At 57.6% G+C, this 21,316-nt stretch overlaps 1 protein-coding gene across 4 annotated transcripts; it reads right to left on the reverse strand.

The window, feature by feature from the left end:
- Positions 1 to 216: 216 nt before the first annotated feature.
- On the reverse strand, positions 217 to 20,633 carry PLEKHM1 (pleckstrin homology and RUN domain containing M1). Of its 4 annotated transcripts, XM_040536457.1 has the most exons (13): positions 19,131 to 19,493; positions 18,956 to 19,045; positions 16,911 to 16,992; positions 15,042 to 15,289; positions 13,019 to 13,654; positions 11,076 to 11,409; positions 8,125 to 8,365; positions 6,759 to 7,655; positions 4,760 to 4,905; positions 4,452 to 4,645; positions 3,920 to 3,983; positions 3,227 to 3,384; positions 217 to 1,039 (listed from the first exon to the last, which is right to left on the reverse strand). In XM_040536457.1, exons 3-13 carry the CDS (start codon positions 16,950 to 16,952, stop codon positions 913 to 915), a joined length of 3,087 nt encoding a protein of 1,028 aa, XP_040392391.1. In that variant the 5' UTR covers positions 16,953 to 16,992; positions 18,956 to 19,045; positions 19,131 to 19,493; the 3' UTR covers positions 217 to 912. The 4 variants fall into 4 exon arrangements, with proteins under 4 accessions (XP_040392391.1, XP_040392390.1, XP_040392389.1 ...); XM_040536456.1 differs by lacking the exons at positions 18,956 to 19,045; positions 19,131 to 19,493 and adding an exon at positions 20,564 to 20,633; XM_040536455.1 differs by lacking the exon at positions 18,956 to 19,045 and having other exon boundaries at positions 19,131 to 19,492.
- Positions 20,634 to 21,316: the final 683 nt, after the last annotated feature.

Here is a 21,316-nt window from a genome sequence, read left to right on the forward strand (position 1 = left end):
GTGCCAGGAAGAGCACCCCAACAGCCCGCACTTCAGCTGGGCACTCCGCACCCACAGCAGCCCCAAAAAATGCAGGTGGATGCGAACATGGAGGACATCAAATACGGAGACAAGGTCGCATCACTGACAGCAAACCCCTCCTGCCGAGGCACAGCATGGGCCCGGCTTTGGCACCCCCTGTGGAGAAGCAAACCCAGAAGATGCAAACACGGCAGATTTACTTGTTGTTAAATAAACTTTAATCATTTTTGCACCGGGGTGAAACGAAAATAAAATGTTCTTTGTGGCCTCACAACTGGCCAAGGATTAAAATCAGCAGGCAGGGGGAGCAGCTCGGCTCTCCTCTCGGGGAAGGCCACGCGGTGCCGTGGGCTCTCCCCGCAGGCGATGCTCTGCCTGCCCCACGCGCTCAGATCGCTGAAGGCACAAGTGTCACTTCGTCCCCCCGACCCCGTGCTGCGGCTGCCGTTAGTGCCCCCACAAGCAGGCAAGCGAGTTCTGTGCAAAACCCCTACATATAAAAATAGCGGTTTTCTGTACCGAACATCCTAAAAAACTAGAGCTTTAATCAATGTCAGTTTATCCACACCCTTGATTTGAAATCCTGACGTGCACCCGGGAAAGCCGCTGCATCTCGATTGCCGGGGGAAGCGCTGCTGGGGGATTCGGCGGCGGGTGGCTGCTGGCCCCGGCCCCACACAGCACCAGCTCGCTCCCGGCCGGCTCTGGCTGCCCTGGCTCGGCCCCTGGAGGCTGCAGGGTCCCTGGGTGCAGGAGCAGCCCCCAGCCATGGCTCATTGCTCAGCACCGGCAGCTCCTGGGGTCCATGCTCGACACCTCCAAGCACGCCAGCCCCCGACTCTCGGCACTCTTGGAGAGGCCAAGTGCTGTCTTCGGGCCAGTCCACATGCGCTAGAGGCTTGGCCCCGCACCGTCTACCTCCTGTTCCCGCTGGTATCGCCGGCGGCGCTCGCAGCGCGGGCAGGACTGGGCACTGGCCTGGCACTCCCGGTGGAAGACAGTTTTGCAGTCATTGCACCTAGGACAAAGCAGGGAAAACCCCATCCTGTTGGCAACATCGGGCAAAGACCACGCTTCTCCCGCCAAACCGGACCTGGGGATGCTTCCTTGTTTCCCTTTCCTCCAAGTAAGTGCCCAGCGAGAGACGAGCCCTGCCGACACGTCGGCTGGCCCTGGCAGGGTCCAGCCACCTGCTGGACACAAAATGGCAAGCTGTGCTAGGAAGAGCAGTAATTCATCCACCAAAAGCCCTGCCTCCAGCAAGCGCAGGAGAAAAGCAGCAGCTCTGCCCAAAAGAGCAACCGCTGCACCAAGCATCAGTTGCCAGCACCTTGCTGGCTTTTTGCAGATGAAAGAGCAAGATATCAAGTGAGCTGTGAGCTTTGCACCTTGCTTTCAGAGCGGGGCAGCAGGGGGAAGAGGCTTGCAAGCAGCACAAGATCAAGTAAAACGTTGCAGGCTGAGCCCCTAAACCCTGCGATGTCGCAAGGCAGCTCGAGCCCAGCTGTAGTGGCCAGGATAGGATGCGGCTCTGTGCAAGGCTTTCCCCTCTGCTCGCCACATTGGGGGCACAGCCTGGAGACCCCCGCCCTGCACAGGTCAGTGTCACAGTCTGCAGAACAGCCAGGGACATTGTCTGGGGACATGAGAGCCACCCTGGGGTTGGGCAGCCTCTGCGTGCAGCGTTTGGAGCCGGCCTGCACCGGGGCGGCCGCGATGCAGCAGGAATGTAAACAGCTGCAAATTACACCTTGTGTGGGGCCGTCTTGTGGGAGACACCCATTTTGTGAGGGGCGTTCACGAGTTATCTTGAGTAAACAGCAGTCAGTGCTAAGAGGCTGGGCTCACTTTCCTTTTTTCCCTGGTGAGCCCCCACCTATCTCACCTTGCAAGCAGCAGCAAAATGCAGCTGATCCGCATGCCGGCGGGTCAGCTAGCTGAAATGCCCTGAATGCTGCAAATGCCTGGTGCTCAGCTGACTGCAGACGTGCCTTGTTTAATGCCGTCAACCTGGCGCTGAGCTTCGAGCGCCACGTGAGACCTGAGCTGCATTTCCCAAAGGAAGCAGGGGCTGCCAGACAGAGCAACGGCAGAGGGAGTGCAGGACGCAGAGCAATGCGCCAGGAGACTGCCAAAATACCACGGGATGAAAATTCTGGGCTCAAGCCTTGCTCCCAGCAGGTGGGTGCAAGCCCAGAGTTGCTCGAGATACGGAAACCGCCCGTGCACAGACAGACGGGACAGCAGGGTGCTGCCTGGCGCCGTGTGCTTTCCCAGGGGAATATTTTTCAGGCGGCTTCTCCGGATGAGCAGCAGCAGCGGCCCCTCCTCCTCCTGCCGCTGCAGGGGGCGGGTTGTGAAGCGGGGCTTTGCCCTGCGAGTTTCTGAGCGAGCCAGTGCCCAAAAGCAGCAGCTTCTGCCTCCACCTGCAGCGCAGCGGCCTCAGGAAGCGGCTGCTGCAAATGCAAACGTCACTCGCCCGGCTGGGTTATTGTTCGGAGGCGTTTCGGTCGCATCCTGCAGCGAGTCGCGGTGTGACCCGCGCGGCTGGCTGTCACACGCGTGGCGGAGGGGCAGGAAGCTGGGTTCAGCTCGCCGAGGATGTTATTGAGCTGCCTTCCTGCTGCAAAACCCCACTCGGCCTCCCCTGGCACAAAGGAGGACGACAACTTCAGAGCCCAGCTCCCAGCACATGCGACCTCTGTCCTGCTGCTGGCGCAGCTCAGCCCCACGTGCCAGCTCTTCTCAGTGCCTGCAGGCTCTTTACAGGGAAAATCAGTCCCCTGGGGACACTGTCCTCTTAACAAGCACAGTGCTGTCCCTGCAGCAAGGAGGGATAATGAGCAATCCTGCTCAGCCACCCTGAGAATATTTGCAGACAAAATGCACCAGGGGACCCTGGTCTTGGTGATATTTTCTGCAGCTTCTGGATGTCTTTTAGGAGCTTTTAGGAGCTGCTTTTAGGCAAAGCAAGCTCATGCAGACCAACAGCCTGTTAAATGTCTCTGACAGGAAAAGGTTTATAATCAGTTCTGAGCTGAACCAGTGAGACAAGAATCTCCCTCCAGCTACAGCAGCTACACCTTGCAGCAGGCTCCATGTGGGAAGGATTTGATCTCTTTAGAGGAGGATTTCTACAGAAAACACAAAGCCCAGCAGTAAACACACCCGTCCTCAGGCACAAAGCGAGGGAGACGTCACTCACCTGGTGGTGGTGTCAAACTCGAAGGGAAAGATGATGTTGCTGCGGTTGCAGATCTGGCAGATGAAGCCTCGCTGGGTGCACAGGTCGCAGTTGTAGACGTGATGGGACGCGAACTGGATCAGAGACTGCAGGAATGTCTCGAAGACGCCGTCAGCTATCTGCGGAGCAGAGGCATCAGGCACGCGGAGCCTGCAGCCGGAGGGGTGTGCACTGTGCAAAACGCACGTTGCACCCACGCTTCGTGCTGCCTATGGAGACAAGGCTGTCCTCCCAAACCAACCCAAGATCCCACGTGCCTGCCTTGGGGTTTAGCATCTCAATGGGATGCCAAAATAAACCCACAGCAGCACCCAAAAGCTGCCAGGATGGCTCCTAGCTTTGGGGTTACTACTGACCACCTCCAAAAGTTGTGACAGACAGCAGTTGGTATGGTGATGAGAAATACTGACTTAATGGAAGGTGAAACAATTTACCGTGTAATCTCCATAGTTCTTGGAGGATACAGGTCACTTATTTTAGCCTCCAAGCTAATGTGCAAGACTTGCAGAGGGCACGTGGTAACAGAAAGCAAGGGAAAAAGGAACTGAGCAGCCTGAAATCTTCTGCTGAAGAAGTGGCGTGTTCCACGCAAGGTCTCCACAGGCGGAAATGGGGATGTTCTGTATCAGCAAAACTACAGCGCAAAGCTCTCACCTGCTGCAGATCGGTGACACTGTACTTGTGGGGACACTCCAAGAGGTAGTTCCTGTGATCAAGCCTTCAAACAAGCACAGAGGGGAGCGTGTTAGACACTTTTGACCACATCTCAAACAGCCTCGCAGTGAGGAAGAGCCCAGGGGATGCAGACTCGATGTTACTGTAAACCTGATTTCACACCAAACAACACATCCCAAATCCTGCCATTGAAAATTGTTTGAGAGCATTTCAAAGGGGGGAAAAAATCTATTTTCCCAGGTGCTTCCTGTCCAGCCTTGGTCAGGAAAATGCTTCCTCAGTCCCATCTCCACGTGCTGCCCCACAAACAGACGGGTAACTTCTTCCAGCGCATGACACAGAGGTGAAAACCAGTCCGTGCCCTGATGAGACGATAAGGAGCAGGGCACAGACCCAAGGGCCAGGAGATGATCCTGCCCAGTACACTGGGCACCCCCAGCCTAAGGCAGCAACGATGACAGATGGAGCAAGGTGAAACGCCGGAGCACGAGAGGGGACTCAGGGTGCTCACCGCTTGCTCAGCTCCTTCAGGGCCCCGCTGCGGCACATGATAAGGTAATCTCCAAGCAGCTTCAGCTGCTCCCTGCTCCGGAGGATTCTCCTCATCCTCTCCACATGATCGTAGAGGCTCTCGTTGACCAGCTTGAGGTCGATCAGTGGCTGGTTACGGATCTGCGTGAGGAACTTCAGTGCCTGCCGGCAGACCTGCAGCAGGGAGAGACCAGGTGTGAGGAAAAGCTCAGGGAGATGTTTCCACCCCTGCTGATGGTGGGAGAGGGCCATCTCCTTGCGCCCAGCACAGACTCAGCCTGGGCTTACCCCTCGCTTGGTCAGGTCCCAGTTGTGGATGAGGCGCGAGGGGATCACCGTCTCGTCGTCCCGGTGGCAGCTGTCGCAGTAGTAGAGACCGGAGAAGGCGCAGAGCTTGGGCTTCACGAAGGAGAAGCCGATCTGCCTGGAGCAGCCTTCGGGGAGCAGACAGAAGATGGTGAGAGGGGACCCGTGCTGCCCCAGGGCCCAACATGCTGCTGCTGGAGCAGGGGAGAAGCTTTTGTGGGGAAGAATGGGGCAGGGAAATCTTTGAGAGGGTCAGAGACTGGCTAAAGCACGTGGCAGGACGCTGGCTGGGAGCTCCCAGCACCTTCCTGCACAAGGGGCTGGGATTCAGATCAGGATGGCCCACCAGGAACATTCCTAAACAAGGCGCCTCAACCCACCACATTTTTTAATCCATAAACTGGTTCAATTCAAACTGTTTTTCTCTTTCTTTTAGGAAAAGTGACCTGTAGGAACATCACAGTGGGCTAGGGAAGAACCAAAGTCCCACCTGCCCGTTCCACCACCGGCCCCAGCAGCTCTGCCCGGTTCTGCCTTCCGCACGGCACCGCTGCAGGGAGCAGCACCAAAGCCCGGGCTCCACACCCATGAGCGGCAGCGTGGGGTTGGGATAAGCAAAAGACCAGACCCCTCTATCACAGCAGTGTGCAACCCCGCAAGAACCTGGCTTAGGTCTTGTGGGAGGCGTGCAGGGCTTTTACAGCTGCTGGAGAAGCGAGCACATCTGAGTTGGAGTCGTAAAGACAGGAAAACTCTGTGCTATTTTTACTGGGTTCACTTCTCTAAAATAATCGACAGTGTCGGTGGGTCTCTGAGCTCCAGCGGGTGCAGTCGGAGGCTGTGTCTGCCCTGGGAAGAGCTGGGGCCACTCCACCACCCTCTGCCAAGGCTTTAACGCCCAGCCCTTTGCGCTCTGGAGTAGCTGGCGTGCATTAAGGAGAAACGATGGAGCTCAGATGTTGCTTTCTGCATTAAACAAAAATGCTTCTATTTCTTCTGGCTTGTCCCACTCTGACACACAAAGAAACCACTCCTGTGCCAAAAGGGTGTCGCAGCAGGAGAAGGGCGAGCGCGGGCACCCTGAGCCGCAGGTCGGCACCGGGCAGGAGGCAGAGCTGCGGAGAAGGGCAGGCAGATGCCCAAGGAAACCTACGCAAAGAAACTGGGAAGTGAGATCGGCCTTTTTGGCTTGCTGCTTCCATCTATTGGTAGGTGGAAGGTGCAGGACAGAGCCTGGAGGGGAAGGTAGAGACCAAATAAAAAAGACTGAAAAATACATTAAAAAAAAAAAAGGAGATCAAGAAAAAAAACTTGCTGGAGGGTACAAGAAATATAATTGAGGCAGGAAAGAAATCTGAAGTTTAATTAACTTACCGAGGTAAAGAACAAATTACACCTCCCATAGAGGTCAGAGAGCGTTATCCTATTAAGCCAGCGTCACCCAGCATGCTGGGAGGCGTTGTGCTGAAGGTCGAACGAACATTGCACAAAATTGGCTTGTCACACCCATCGCAACGTTCGCTCCTGTGCTGCATTACTGGAAAAACAGCTCTACCCCCATGGCTTGGGTTTGCCCTTGACTATACCTTCCCCACAGGTTGGGGCCGCCGAATGCCCAGAAAGGGGGTCCTGGGCCCCTCAGCTCCACCAGGTCCACCCGAGTTTGATTGAAGCCAATGCCCCCGCTGTCTACACCATAAATCTCTTAAGCAGGACCCCAGGAGCAGCCCAGTTTGACCTTGGAGGCCGTGCAGGGGTGTGATGGGGATCTGGTATTTGGGGACTCACCCCGTGCCCAGGGACTACCAAAGATACCACTGCTTTGGGACGTGAAGCCCAACCTAGGGGCTTCGGTGCCACCTACTGCAGGGGTTGGCAGCAGGGCTCAGAGCATTTGGTCACCTCGTTAACCTTAATGAACTTGACTTTATCCTCCAAGACAGAGCTGGGATCCTTGTTTTCAAGACCAGCTCCCACATACCTGCGCAGATGAAGCTCTGAGAGTCCAGGCCCTTCTCCACAGGGATGGCCACCAGGTATTGCAGCAAGAAGCCGTTCTCCTTCACGATGCTCTTCAGGAGGACCTGGGAGTTGCCGTCCAAGCTGCCACCCAGCGTCAGCGCCTCCTCCGCCGCCTCCAGGTAGGAGGCGAGCACCCCTCGGACCAGCTCCCTCCACGATGCTGCTTCTTCTGCGCTCTCAGCCTGCAGCTTCAGGACGGCTTTGGAGGTGATCACCTTGAAAAACGCCGGTCCCCCGAGGCTGGTGTCTGGAAGAATGTCCTGGATCGTCTCTATGCCGTAACTGTTGCTTAAGATTTTGTCGTTGTTCCTCACCTTAAAGCACTTTAAGGTTTCCAGTGACAGGGAAAAAATAAAAGGGACCCACGTTTTGTCTATGTCCACGTACAGAACAGACTCTTTGATTGCATCCAGTTCTGGTTCATGAGCCGAAGTCCAATCGAAGCTGGTCCCAGGCGCTTCGTTGTACTGGAGGACAGCAGCGGGATCGCCGCCTTCGCCGCTGTCTTCGGGGTACTCCAGCGTCTCCCACTCCTCCTCCTCCAGCTGAGGCCGGCACTTCTGCAGCGCCTCCCGGATCCTGTCCAGCCAGTCCTCGGCCTCGTCTCGAGAAGGAGCTCGTAGGTACAGCTTTTTCCCCAGGAAAACCAGCTCGAAGCGTCCGTCCGAGTGCGTCAGCGCCAGCGACTCGCACCGCAGCAGTGAGTAGCTCTCAACGCAGATGCGGTCCTCGTGGTCCAGGAAGAGCCGGAGCTCCAGTGGCGACAGCTCGCAGGAAAACTCCTTCCAGATGCCCATGGCTCCTCTCCGCTCCAGGGTGCCGAGCTTCAGGAGTCCTCGGAAGGGGTTGGAAAGACCTTGGGCAAAAGCAAACGCCTCAGTATAACCAAAAGGGAAAAGAGGTGGGCAGAGAAGAGCCGACGAGCAGCTCGCGGGGAGCAGCCAGAGGCATCGCAGCTTTGAGTCAGTCCTGGTGGGAGGTGGGACGGGGCAGGAGTGTGCAGGACCTGCTTGCGGGGCCCCTGTAATCGTCCCCATGCATTCGGTTTTGAGGGTAAGAATGAGAGGGATGGCATAAAAGAAATCTGTCCTGCAAGGTGGGCAGAGCCATGGGGACAGAGGCACCCAGCGCACATCCCCTAAAGGGTTCCCACCAGAGCTACGGGGGGCTCGGCAACACTGAGGATCTCTGCCCCTTCTGGAGCCTCCAGCACCACCACCCACTGATGGCAAGGGCTGCCCGCAGACAGGCAACCACCCGAATTCCCTGCCCAGCCCTGGAGCGCTGCCTGCAGCAGACGCGTGCTTAAAGCGGGGGCCACGCACCCATCTGCCGGCGATGCACGACGCTGAAGCCCTTTTGTTCCCGCTCGGGCGACAGCTTGGGCTTCCCGCCCCGCGAGGAAGGCACCGACAGCCTTTCCAAGTCGAGAGCACTGATCAGCCCCGGGGCCGGGCCCTCCCCAGCACCGTCTGGCACGAAGCCGTTGATGTCAGCCAGGCTTTTGCCACTCTCTCCTGCAGAAGGCCTGTAGAAATCATCTTCCGAGATCCAACTCTTTCTTTTCTGTTAAAAAAAAAAATATGAAAATAAAACATTCATCAGCAAACTCAAACCCATGCATCCACGGTGGCCCCGTGCACACCCAGCACGGTGACTTTGGCCCCCCCAAGCACACCCTGGCTGCACGCTGCCAGCGAGTGGCCGCATTTCGGGGAGCGCAGACGGGCTGCCAGCTGCCCCAGCTGCCTGGCTAATGCAGCTGGGGGGCTGACGGCAGGGATGTCCACGGGTGGGTGGCAGAGCGAACACCACCCCGCAGGGAGGTTGTCATCGCTCGCACCCTGCTCGCACTGAGGAAGAGGCGCTCGATGAGCCTGCGCTTGCAGCTGGCACTGCGCATCGCCTCGCCACGTCGGGCTGCTGCCTGGCTGTCTTCACCTGTCCTGGTTTCAGCTAGGATAGAGTTAACTTTCCTCCTAGTAGCTGGCATGGTGCTGTGTTTGGGATTTAGGATGAGAATAATGTTGATACCATGCTGATGTTTTAATTGTTGCAGAGCAGTGCTTACACCAAGCCAAGGACTTTTCAGCTTCTCGCTCTGTCCTGCCAGCGGGCAGGCTGGGGGTGCAGCAGGAGCTGGGAGGGGACAGACCCAGGACAGCTGACCCCAACTGGCCAAAGGGGTATTCCATACCATGGGACGTGATGTGAACAATTAATGGGGGGGGCTGGCTGGGGGTGGGGGGGACCGGCTGCTCAGGGATAGGCTGGGCATCGGTCAGCAGGTGGTGAGCAATTGCATTGTGCATCACTTGTTTGTACACATTTACACATTGTACACTATTATCATTATTATTATTATTTTCCTTTCTTTTCTGTCCTAATAAACCGTCTTTATCTCAACCCACAGGCTTTCATTTCTTTAATTCTCTCCCCCATCCCATAGAGGGAGGGGGGAGGGTGAGCAAATGGCTGTGTGGTGCTGAGCTGCCGGTCGGGTTAAACCACGACATCACCAAACCGCCTTCTGACCGTGGGTTTAGTTGGGGCACAGCGAAGTGCAATGTACGGTGCCCCTTAAGCGCTGCTGCAGGGCTGAGAGCACCCATCTGCTGAGCCGCAAAGAAGTGCTGCGATTTGGACGCCCAGAAACACAAACCGACTGGTTCTCCCCCCCTGAAGTCACAGAAGGGCTGTGGGGAGGAACACATTCCCTGCAACATCCACGTGCAAGGCCTTTGGTTCAGCAAGCATTTCTGAGGTGGGGTGAGACACCAGCTCGGTGCAGTGGTGCAGGCTCACCTGGAGCGGGGGCCAGGAACATTATTTATTACCAGGGAGAAGCAGAGAAGACATCTAGGTCCTAGTCCTGTCTTACAAGCGGATGCTACAAACAACATTCTTCTGTCTATTTGAGAAGAAAAACAAAGCAGGGAAGGCAGAGAAAACCTTTGTCTCGCTATGTCACGAGGGGCTGAGACCTGAAAGCTGAAGGAAGTCTGTTAAGCTGAAAGAAAACAAAGCTGTAACTTCTCCGGGAGTCTGTCTGGCTGCAAGCAGGGAGCGAGGTTGTGGGACAGGCCTCTGAACAAACACCAGGAGCAAAACACGACCCAGATCAGGGCTCCTGCAAAAGGGAGCAGCCTTGCCAGACCCAGGGCATCCCTTCCAGGGCTGTGTCCCACCAGGAAGGACCCTACCTTGCTTTCAAAGAGCCTTTTATTCCGACCACAAACCAAATCACAGTGAGAGAGTCAGCGCCACCCTACAGGAGGAACACAAGGCGGCTCAGCTCCCGGGCTATAGGAAGTCTCTGTTTACTCTCGGGCGAGGAATGCAGGTTGCTCCATGAGTCATGCGAAAGCAGGAGGGGATTTCCTGTTGACACCGTATGTTATACATAGATTAGTCAGCCTGGCCCAGCGCCAGGAAGGAGCAGCGGAAACGGGACAACTGGGAAGGAGCCGAAAGGAGCAGGGACCCAAAAGAGAAACCGCCTGGGGGTGCGTGAAGCAGATCCTAACCTCCCTGGGGTGGAAGAATGAGTCAGGCGCGAGCCAGAGTTAGGCAGGGGACGGGACTGTTTGAAGGGTTTCCTAAAAGCAAAAGCAAGCGGATTGCAGAGGACGGCAAGAGGGGACGTGCACTGCTGCTGAGGCGAGCCTGAGCACCAGGGAACGCCATCCTGCTTCGGGAACAGATGTGTTGGGTGAATGTTCTTCCACTGCACAACTGCAATTTGTTTCCTGCCTAGGCAGTGCTTTTCCCTCCTCTTATGAGGGCGAAGGAAAGTCCCCTGGCCCCAGCCCAGCAGAAAATCCATTCCTGAGCTGTTCTGTCAGCTCACACAGAGCTGAGGGCTAGATTTGTGCAAGAGCTCATCACCCTTCAGATATCATTAATAAAACAGAAAACTTCTCTTGTTGGGGACTGGGTGAGGGACGACCGGCTTGCCACGTGGGGTTTCAAATGCTTTGGTATTCTTTTTGCCAGGGAATATTTACTTAGGTTCAACATGCCCAGGATGGCTGCACGGCCACACCTCTTTGGGGCCCAGGATGGTGTGCACGGAGCAGGGAGCACTCCCACCACCTCTTCCTGCCGATTCCTGTGTTATTTACACCAAACGTGCCGCCGTTAGCCCCGAAGATGAGAGTTCAGAGAAACTGGAGCCTACCGAAGTTGTCACCACCTTCACCTTCCTTTACCATTAGATCGGGAAGCATAAAAACAAGGATACTGGGGAGCGCAGCACACGAGCTGGAACACCTACCGGGCAAACCGACAGCGGAGAAAGGAGGTACTCGGCTGCGGGGCTGCGCACCGCGTGGCCGCCCTCGCTGCTGCTGAGCGCACCGCAGCCGCCTTCCTCCGCTCCATCGGTGCCGCCGGGACGCGGGGCTGGGATGCCAGCATCACCCCGGGGGAGAGTGCGGACGTTGCCCCTGTGCCTGGTGGGAGGCGGCGGCGGGCGAGCATCCTCGGAGGGCGCCGGGGGTGCTGGGGGGCAGCCGGGCTGCGGCGGGGAGCACCCCAGCACGGCGGGGATGAGCTGGTCTGGTGGGGCGTCGTGGCTCGGCTTGGCTTTGCTGAACTCGGACAGCACCCTAAAAAAGAAACAGCAGTGAGTTCAGTGCAGGTGCGCTGACCTGGACCTAGCACGCGGCCGTGCCTGGTTCTTCAACGCCAGCCCCCACAGGAGGGCTCAGCCCTGGCGGGCTGACGGCTCCGCGTGGCTGCAGACAAGCTGCCAGGCACCGGCCCTGCCCCCAGGAAACGCGACTCGTCCAGCCGCCGGCCAAAGACCCCATGAAGGATGCTTTTCCTGCTGACCCGCATTACTGGATTTTCATTTACTTCTGACACTACGGGGTTAATGGGCCCCCAGCCCATCCTACGACTCCTGAACACACCCCTGAATTTCAGATGTTTTTGTAACCATTAACAAGCAACTTTTAGTGGAGCTTGGCCATGCCAGATGCTGGTCCCATGCCTCTGCTGCACCAAGTCAAGCTAAACCAGCCCAGCTTAAAATTCAAAACAAAGTCTTTCCATCGCGAGTTTAGTCAAATCAAGGGCGGTTCTTCCCGGATTATCATAAAATGCAAAATCCTAGAAGCAGGTGACAATGCTTTTATCGATGGGGAAGAGCAGGCAGGAGCTCTAAACCTTGGGAAATAGCAGAGCAATTAACTAGCTTGCCAAAAACATCAGCTTCAAACACTCCAAAGCTCCTCATGAGCTTGGGCTGGTATGCACAACTCTTCCGGCCAAAAAACTTTTACAGCAAAGGTAATGTTTCATTTACAAGTCTCCCATTTCAGTTTGACCATTCCATTCAAAATTCCGCTTCTGTTTTAAAATTTGCCTCTGTGTGGTTTTTTTGCTTGTTACGTAGGCATAAAGTGACCAGAAACAAGACGGTTTTAAAGGCATTCATTCTGCTGGTCGACTGGAAGCAAAGTGCTTCTGCTTTTGTGGAAATTTCAGCGTGCTTGCTGTTTCAGACCAATGTGAAATGGCTATTTGGTCGGAATCAGAGAAAGCCCTTGCTCAGCTCTGGCTCTGCCGCTGAAGGTGGCCTCTTCCAAGCAAGCAGGGCGAGACACAGCGGTTGTAGCTCTGCTCACAGCCTTGCAGCCCTCTCTAAAGCCGACACCGGGCAGGGTGCATTTGCCAAACAGCACCCCAAGGCCAGGCTCAGTCAGACAACACATCCTTCGTTTTTTAGGGCGGCGGGGAAAATATTTGCTGATTACTCAGAGCTTATACAGCCTGCTGGAGATCCTTGTGCTTGCTGTCTGAGTGTTTTGCAGAAATAAATCACGAGGACGACAAACTAACAACCTTCCTCGTTTGAAGTATCTGCAGAAGGTGCAAATTATGACCCCTTCCTATGACCGAATTCATTTCTTCCCTGCCAAAAAGCCCCAAGTGTATGCCACGGAGAAGTCACATTCCTGAAAGCAGGGAGCAGCATTTTTCTGACGTGTCTGCCCTGGCAGAGAGGACAGGCACACACTTCAGTCCTCAGGTGCTCATTTGCCTTGGCAGCAGGGTCCTGGCAAGCTGTGCCAAGCATTTCGTCTTTTTACCTTTCAGGCTCTTTCCAGGAGGAAAAAGCAGCCTGTCAAAAACGGGAGAAAGCCTTCCTGCCTACAGAGAGAAAATAAAGGGGTTAGAAATCCTGCTGAAGAGGTCTGCGGAAAGACTCACTCTTGTAGTGACTTGTCCAGGTCCTCGGCAGTGGCCGTGCCCAGGTCGGAGTCGCAGGAGAGCGGCTCCTCGCTCCGCTCGGGGCTCTGGGCGCAGTGAGGCTGGAGGGCGCTGTCGGAGCCGAGGCTGGAGGACAGCTGGGACGAGCCCGTCGTGTTGAGGCTCAGCGAGGACGATGTCAGCTTGGTTTTGACGCCGGCTTTGCTGATGGGCAGGACGGAGGGCTGAATTTCAATCTCGTCCGATCCCGAAGACTGGGAGATGGAACCCAGCGACGCTTTTCTCCGGGGCTCGGATGTCGAGGACGTCAGGGGCTCCAGCAGCTCCGAAACAGGACACAGCCCGGACAGGGAGAGAGGGGTGACAGTCCACTCATTCAACACCGCCGATTTATAAGACAGCTGAAAGGTTAAGGATGTTAAGCCCTGCAGGTAGCTAAGGAGGAACTCGCACTCCTCAGCGTCCAAAAGCAGAGCCGTGGACTGGTAGTACTCGGGCAGCCGCGGCCTCTCCCGCAGCAGCAGCTTCAAGTAGCACTCCACGAGGCCATCGTTCAAAGCCAGCCTCAGCCAGGCCCGGCAGCGGCCGACATCCGTGTTGATAAAAATGAGTTGTTCCAGCTCTGAGACAATGTTCCTGGGACAAGGGAGAAAAAGAATACAAAAGGAGGTGAGGGGCTGCGTTTGCAGTCCATCCCGGGCTGCCAAACTGCTCTGCTATGGAAGATTAGGAGTTGGGTTAGAACAGGCTGTGGAAAATCTTTGTTCCATGAAAGATGTGGTTTCCCACAGAGAAAAAAGACCTCCTGAGTTCCCCTAAACCAAATATATTGGTGACGAGTCCAGCCATCTCTGGGGGGTGCCCCTGGGCACTGCTCCTCTGGCTGGAGATATCTCCTGTGTCTCTGTGCTTGCCCTGGACCACGGGCAGGAGACGAGGGGAAAACTCATTTGTGTCACTCATTGGTGACAACCGTATGTCCAAGCTCTAGTTCCACATTTCCCACCAGCCAAAACACAGTGGAAACCGCCATGGCAAGCCAAAAAGCAAAGCACAAGGCTTGGGTGAAGTTCCTCAACCAGTCTCAACCTCCTGACTTCAGCTGTTTTTTCCCCAAATCCAACAGCGACACCATGCTTCCTAATCCCCCCTGGCCCCAGCTCACACCTCAGTAGTCGATGATGCAGATGCTACAAAAAATAGAGCAGAAGTTTCTGAAGTTTTTAATCTGTCTCTCAAAGATGAAAATCTTCAAAGGGCACAAAAATATCCCCCATAGCGTGTGAATCTGCTATTTTCATCCACTCTTTCATAATTCAAGAGTCGCTGATGGAGTTGGATGAGGCTTTCAAAACTACTTCTTTGTGGGTTGTTACTTTGTGTGGAAAGACTCTGCCTAGGGAGTGGCTCAAAAACCCCAGCAAATAATGGTAGTTACACACACGAGAACTCCACAAGGTTCACAGATAAGGTCAGTCCTGATTCTCCTCTTTGGGAAGTGGAGAAAAGGAGCATGACTGTCCCCAAAAGGTAAATGCCAGGAGGGAGACCAGGCCCTGCAGCGTGCAGTCACGGTCCTCCGGTCCCACTGGGGACACCAAGCCCCCCTACACAGCCTGGTTCCCCAGATTTAATCAGGAGCATGTCCCAGGCTGCCACAGCAGTTTAACGCCTGGTGTGGGCGAAGCTTTAAGTGGTGACATTGCCTAAGACCCAAATGTCGCCGCACCCCCAGCACATGCTTAGAGGCTGTGCTGGCACCAGCAGGTGCCCCGTGCCCAGCCCCGCAGCATCACTCGGCTCCAGAGGGGCTTTACCCTCCTCCGGAGCCCCCCGTGGTCCTGGGCAGCCCCTGCCCAGCAGGACACCCTTTGAGACCATCCAACATTTTGGCTGGAGGGATGAAGCGTACGGGGAGCGGGAGCAAAGCAAACCCCTGTCCAGCCAGCTCCCCTTAAAATTTTGCGGTGTTTGCCCCTCTTGGTGCCAAAGGGAGGGCAGAAACCTGGGCGTGCAAACTCACCGGTGCGTGATGCTCTTCAGCAGGCCCCAGAAGACGGGCTGGGGAAGCGGCAGGCGGCCGCCTGCTTTCTTCCCTTTCCCCCCCGTCTCTGTCTTTATGTGCTTCGCCTTCAGCCCGTGCACAAAGACGGCCTCCAGGGCACTGCAGAGGGTGTTGGCGTTCCCATCGTCGCTGGTCACGACGGCATCCGAAGAGACGTACTGCTTCTGCAGCGCCTTGATCGCGCTCACCAGCTGCTTCTTGATCAGCTGCAACACAGGAGGTGCAGGCTTAGGTAGTAAGGATAAGTGTCAGGAAAAAAGGGCAAGAAAAGGGCTCCAAAACTGCAAAAGGGCTCCAAAACTGCAAGGCTCGTCCAGAGAGGCGCCATGCAGTTCCTGCTTCATCCACGTGCCCCACAGAGACCATCTGCAAGCACTGCAGCTGAACCAGTCCAGCTGGGGACTCACGCTCTTGGCATCAGAGTTGATCTGGCTTTTTTAAACAAGTAAGTTATGCAAATAGTTCTTCCTTTAGCTCACGTTTCGGGGCCCACTGGGTTTCTGGGGTTGCCTTTAGAGCGTGCAGCACTTCCACAGACAGCAAATTGCTTAAGAGGGTGGGGAAAAGAAGAAATCGGTTCTTTCCAGGCACTTGCTCAGGGAAAACACATGGATTAAATAAGCACGGGTGATAAACGAGGAACGCTAAGGAGGTAACCCCTCACAGAAATCAAAGCCATCGTGGCAGATGCTTTTGAGAGGACAGCTTGTGTTGTTTGCTGTACTCTTCTGGGAGCTGGGGTGAGCTCTGAAGTGGTAACACGGGGATTTTACATTCCAACAGTTCTGCTTTCCTCCTCCTTCCACCAGAGTCAAAAAGAAGCAAATTCAATGAATTTAACAATTTTATGCTGGTGGAAACAATTTTTTAAATGCAGCTGAACCCAGCTGTCTCAGTCAGCCTTATTTAAAATGAAAGCTGCACTTCCCAGCAGACATTTGGCAAACTCTGCCAACTTGGCCGTGAACCTAGCAAGCACTTGGCGCTCGGGTGTCAATCACGCAGCCCTCCGAATTCATACCGAAAGGCACCAGCCGCTGCCACCGAGCAACGGAGGGGCAGAGCCAGGGTTCAGATGCGCTGCTCAAGTCCCAGCTCCAGAGAGAGACTGTCCTCCTTGCAAGGGAGATGTTCAGTAACATTTTTTCAAATGATTTCTCCTCTCCAGCCTTTCTCAGCCGCAAATTTTCTCCTATCGAACTTCCAGCCCTGAATACTTTTTCAGGAGGGGAAATGCACCTAAATAAGGTTTGTGGCAGCTGTAGTTCAACGACACATGCCGTATCCCTGTTCGTATCGCCCCTTCCCAGCTGCCCCCAGATCTGCCAGCACAAGCAACCCGCCTGCGAGCAGCAACCATGGGCTAACAGGATTAAAGAGTGCAAGCGATGTTATCTGTCATGCATGAATAATTCCACTGCAGGATGAATTAAAGACACAGACTTCACCGCCGCGTTTGAACCTTGCTCGTGAAACGTGTTCAGACTCCAAAGGCTGGGTGAAGAAAGCCCAGACACCCCAAGCAGCCTCGGCAGCAATGCTCCTTCCCCAGGTAAGGGGCCGAGAACCCTCCCCAGCCCCTCAGTGCACGTCCCAAGGTGGAGCCTGGTGGGGTTTAACTCGCAGCCACCCACCGCTGCTCCACCTCGGACAACCAGGCAGACCACCCGAGGATGCTACGCCAGCACCAGCCACCCTTCGCCTGCCTGCAGTGTCCCAGCCCCGGCTGGCAGCGCAGCCACGTCCGACCACGTCCCGCCAGGAACTGGGGCTGCACTGGGAGCAACCGGAGCAGGCTGGGGTTCAGGGCGCGGGTGACGTGCTCACCTGTATGACTTCCTTGGGGTCATCGGCGTGGCTCGAATGCATCTCAGCTGCTGCTGCTCCCGGCACTGCGTTCACATGTCACCTTTGGGACAAGGAGGAGGAGCGTGGCTGAGCGCTGGTCACCTACTGGGCTCACGGGGGACCCGCCTGCCATGCAGAGGGCACCCGGAGTCACGCAGCAGCGAGCGCTCCCGGCCAGATTGCTGCCACGTTCAAGTCGGGACCAACCCAAGACCACACGGGAACAGACAGAACAGAGCGTGGCCAACAGTGAGAGACCAACAGGGAGTAATTAGCCTCTGCAGGTTAATTACTAAACCCGGTGAGACGCCAGGCTGCACGCTGGCCAAGCCACCAGCGCCGTGCCCAGGGCCAGGGACTGCTTCCCTTCTGCTCCCCCACGACCTGCAGTGCCCAGCCCCAGGCACGCAGCGAGGACAGCAAAACGCGTGCATTTTGCCGGGCGGCCCGAACGATGGGACACAAGAAAACAAGGATGACATCGCCACTGTGGTGGCGCGGGGGGATGCGGAGGTGACAGCAATTCTGCCTGGCACAGAGCGGTCTGAGCAGCCACTTCAGGGCTCTCCGTACGGCTCTCGGTTGCTCCATTCAGAGGCAGATGCTCCAGCATCACCCCTTTCCCAGCAGAAGGAAAAAAACCATTGTCCTCCGCTCCGGGAAACCCTGGCAAAGCCAGACGGAGCACTGGCCGCCGTGCCAGGGCTGGCTGTAACAGGAAGGTGGGAGCAGAGAACAAAGAGACTTTAAGTCTGACGTCCGGCCTCCTACCCAGCTCTTGGGAGCCGTCTGTCGACACCGGCGTGTACCTGGAGGCTCTGGGAGCAAAGGCGCGCGGCTGCTGGCGCGTGGCTGCATCCCAGCTCCAACACAACGCGCTCTGGTGCTTAAAGGAGCTTGAGAGCAGCTCCAGCAGCAGCTGCTGCGAAGCTTCCCAAAGACTCAAGGGGGTTGGAAACGCATTCCCTCGAGCTGGGAGCACTCGCTGTGGCTTTGCCATTGAAGCAGAGGACAGAGCCAGCAGTGGACAGCAGGGTTTGGGTATGCCCATGCACTTCCACCGCGAAGGCCAGTTGTGAAGGCAAAGGTGGCCCAAATCCTGTGAATCCCAAAGCCCGAGCATCCCAAGTCTCGGATAGTGCGGGCGGTTGGTCCGGCTTGGCGCAGCCCCAGGCAGGTCAGGAGCTCTTTGGTGAGCAACCCCAGCTCCATTCCCAGCGTGGCCGGAGTTCAGCAGAGTTTTATAGAAAAGGAAACTGTTTTTGCCACTGCTTGTCATAAGATTTCCTCTCCCTGGATTGCGACACAGGCAGGCGGGAGCGCAGTGATTACGGGAATGGTCACCTCTGGCTCCGAGCTGCTGCCCGGCGTTTCGGCAGGGGGCAGCGGGTGCGGGGAGGGCGCCGAGGTGACAGCAGCTGTGGGTGAAGACCACGGGGAGCCGCCCCCATCCCTGCCCTGTGCCGTGGAGGCTCAGCCAGTGTCAGACTCTGCCCCTTTACCTCCTGCCTCCCTGCTAACGGGTCCCGCAGCTCGCCCGCCGCCGCCTCGAGGTTCAGCACTGCTCGGGGGACAGACACAAGGCTGCGGGCACGGGGTGGCACGTCTGCTGCTGCACCTGAGTGGCTCCTGCAGAGCCAGTGCTGGCATTGCGGCTCTGGGGCTGCCCCAGCCACCTCGGTGTCCCCAGCTGTCACGGCGAGGGATGATTTTGCAAACTCTTCCAGACTTGCTAAGCACAGGATGGACCCCAGCAAGAGCTGTCCCCAAAACCTCCGCTCCCTTGCTGGCCTCAGCTCCTCCAGCCCCAGCTCCTCCAGCCTCCCTGGGAGGCAGGAGGCTGAGGACGCACACCACGACCAGTCCAACCAGTTCATCCCAGTGCCATGAATTCACCCAGCGATCTGCTGGGGCTGCACCTCCCCGAGCAGCGAGCACAACAAACACGCCGTGGTGGCGGATCTTGCCCGACATGCTCACGGCGCCCTCGGAAAGCCACCGCCGGTTTTGGTCTCAAAGCGCACCTGGCACAGGACGGACGTGGGAGCGCGGGCAGGAGCACGTCCATGGCACAAACCCCGCGAGGCTTCCCAGCACCCACCGCCTCCAGGGCTCTGCAGGCAGAGCAAAACAGCCGAAGTAAAACAAAATAAACCAGAAAGCAAGAAAGCAGAAAGCAAGCTCGTGTGGTTTACCTACCAAGGAAGGGAGCCCGTGGTGCGTGCGCAGAGCTGTCCGATTACCAGAAGGCAACAAAGCAGCCCCAAGCCCCGGAGCTGCTTGCTGAGATCGAGCCGAGGCGGTGACCCCCAGCTCCGTCCCGAAGCCCGGCTCTTTGCTCTCCCGACAAGTTATAAATAAACACCGAGTCACCACCGGCACTTTGTGCATGGAAAACAACCGCCGATGGGACGGCGTTGGCCGGTGACTCAAGGCCTGGAGACGGAGCCACTCATTTTCCAAGCACGAGCGCGGGGCCGGGCCCCGTCTGCCCAGGGAAAACGGGAGCTCTGGCGGGACGGGCAGCCCGAGTCCTGTGCCGGGACAGCCCCGTCCTGCCGTGGCCGTAGCACGAGGGAAGCTTTCGGCCTTCCACGAAGGCCCCATGAACGCCCAGCTGTGCTTCAGCTACAGAGGGGCCCCGAAGCCCCAGCCTGCGGCCCCGGAGGACCTCGAGGCCCGACGCTCTCCAGCCATGACGTGATTACACCCTGGCAGAGGAGCGCCCGCACTGAGCGGCGGATGGGGGCCGACAGGATGGAGAGGAGCTGCCTCTGGCTAACAAACCCGCCGCCTTCTGCCCCGGCATCGTGCCCCGTCGCCCGCAGCCCACCCGCGCCGAGCGGGCCGCTCCCGGCGGAGGTGAAGCGGAGGCTGAGCCTCCGACTGCGAGGCCGCGCTCCTCAGGCACCGGGGCAGGAGAATTTCCTCCAGCCCGCCCCGTGCTCCTGCGCGAGGTCGCCGCGTGCCACGGGCGAGCCCAGCGCCATGCTGGGATGCTGGGGGGGGGGGCGCGTTGGGGAGGCCCCCCCACAGCAAGGTACCCCTGGGCTCGTCCTCTCGAGCCGGTGCCACCTCCGCGTGCCAGCCCCGGCTGGTTCACGGCCACCTGGTGCCACAGGGAGGGCACGGCCCTGGGGGGGGACAAAGCGGGGACCGTCTGCCGGGGGGAAGGCAGCGGGAGCGGCCCTGCGCAGCGCCGTGGAGGCTGGAGGGGGCCGTGGTGGGTGGCAGGAGGGGGCCGTGCGGACCGACCGGGGGCAGGGCAGGCCTGCGGCCCCCAGCCCCATCCGGCCTTGGGCACCGCCAGCACGGGGCAGCCCCCGGCAGCTCATCATAACTTCGCTAATGAAGCTCCGGAGGCCCGGGCAGCCAGAGGGGGCTGTGGGGGGGCGGCCTGGGGCGCAGCGGGGCTGCTGGCAGGGAGCGGGGTGGGCTGGGGACAGCACCCAGCGCCCAGCGCCCTGCACCCTGCACTGCCCAGCACCCAGCAGCACCCAGCCCCATCAGCCGGGCGCTGCCCAGCCCCGCTCCCAGCCCCCTCCCCCCCCCGCCCCCTCCCCCCCCAGCCCCCTCCTCCTCCCCCAGCCCCTTCCCCGCCCCCCCCCCGGCCCGGCCCCGCCCCCGCTCACCGGCTGCGCGCGCCCCGGCCGGCAACCCGGAAGCGGAGGCCGCGCGCCCCGCCCCGCCCCGCCCCCCCTCGCCCCCCGTGACGGCAGCGCGCGGCGGGGCCGGGGGCGACGGGGCCACGCCCCCAGGGGCGGGGCTACGGCGCGGGGCGCGGGCACACGGCAGCCGCGCGGGCACGTGCGTATGGGCACACGTGTGTGTGCAAGGGCGTGCGCACATGGACAGACACACGTACACACGGATGTACACACACATGTACACACGTACACGTACACACGTACACACATACATGTACACACGTACACGTGTACACACACTTAAACACACAAGCACAGACATGTACATACGTACACACATGTACACACACGTACACACACATGTACACACGTACACGCATGTACACACACATATACACACGTACACACGTACACACGTACACACGTACACACACGTACGCGTGTACACAGACATACACACAAGCGCACACGTACACACAAGTACACACATACACATGTACACAGAAGTACACACATAGGCATACACACGTACACATGTACACACATACACACACATACACACACATACACACGTACACAAAGTACACACATGCACACATATGTACACACACGTACATGTGTACACACGTGCACACACATGTACACACGCACACACATGTACACACGCACACACACATGTACACACATACACACACGTACGCGCACCCCACACCCCCCCACGGCACACACCCAGACACA

Source organism: Cygnus olor, chromosome 25 (assembly GCF_009769625.2).
Source record: "Cygnus olor isolate bCygOlo1 chromosome 25, bCygOlo1.pri.v2, whole genome shotgun sequence".
NCBI lineage: Eukaryota > Metazoa > Chordata > Aves > Anseriformes > Anatidae > Cygnus > Cygnus olor.

What these genes read in the sequence shown, in the direction of transcription:
- PLEKHM1 (XM_040536456.1), bottom strand. Translation starts at nt 16,952, where the DNA reads ATGCATTCGAGCCACGCCGATGACCCCAAGGAAGTCATACAG. An exon ending in CTGAAGAGCATCACGCACCG is followed by an intron (nt 13,655 to 15,041) that starts GTGAGTTTGCAC and finishes CCCTTGTCCCAG; the next exon opens with GAACATTGTCTCAGAGCTGG. An exon ending in CTGGACAAGTCACTACAAGA is followed by an intron (nt 11,410 to 13,018) that starts GTGAGTCTTTCC and finishes TTTCTTTTTTAG; the next exon opens with GGTGCTGTCCGAGTTCAGCA.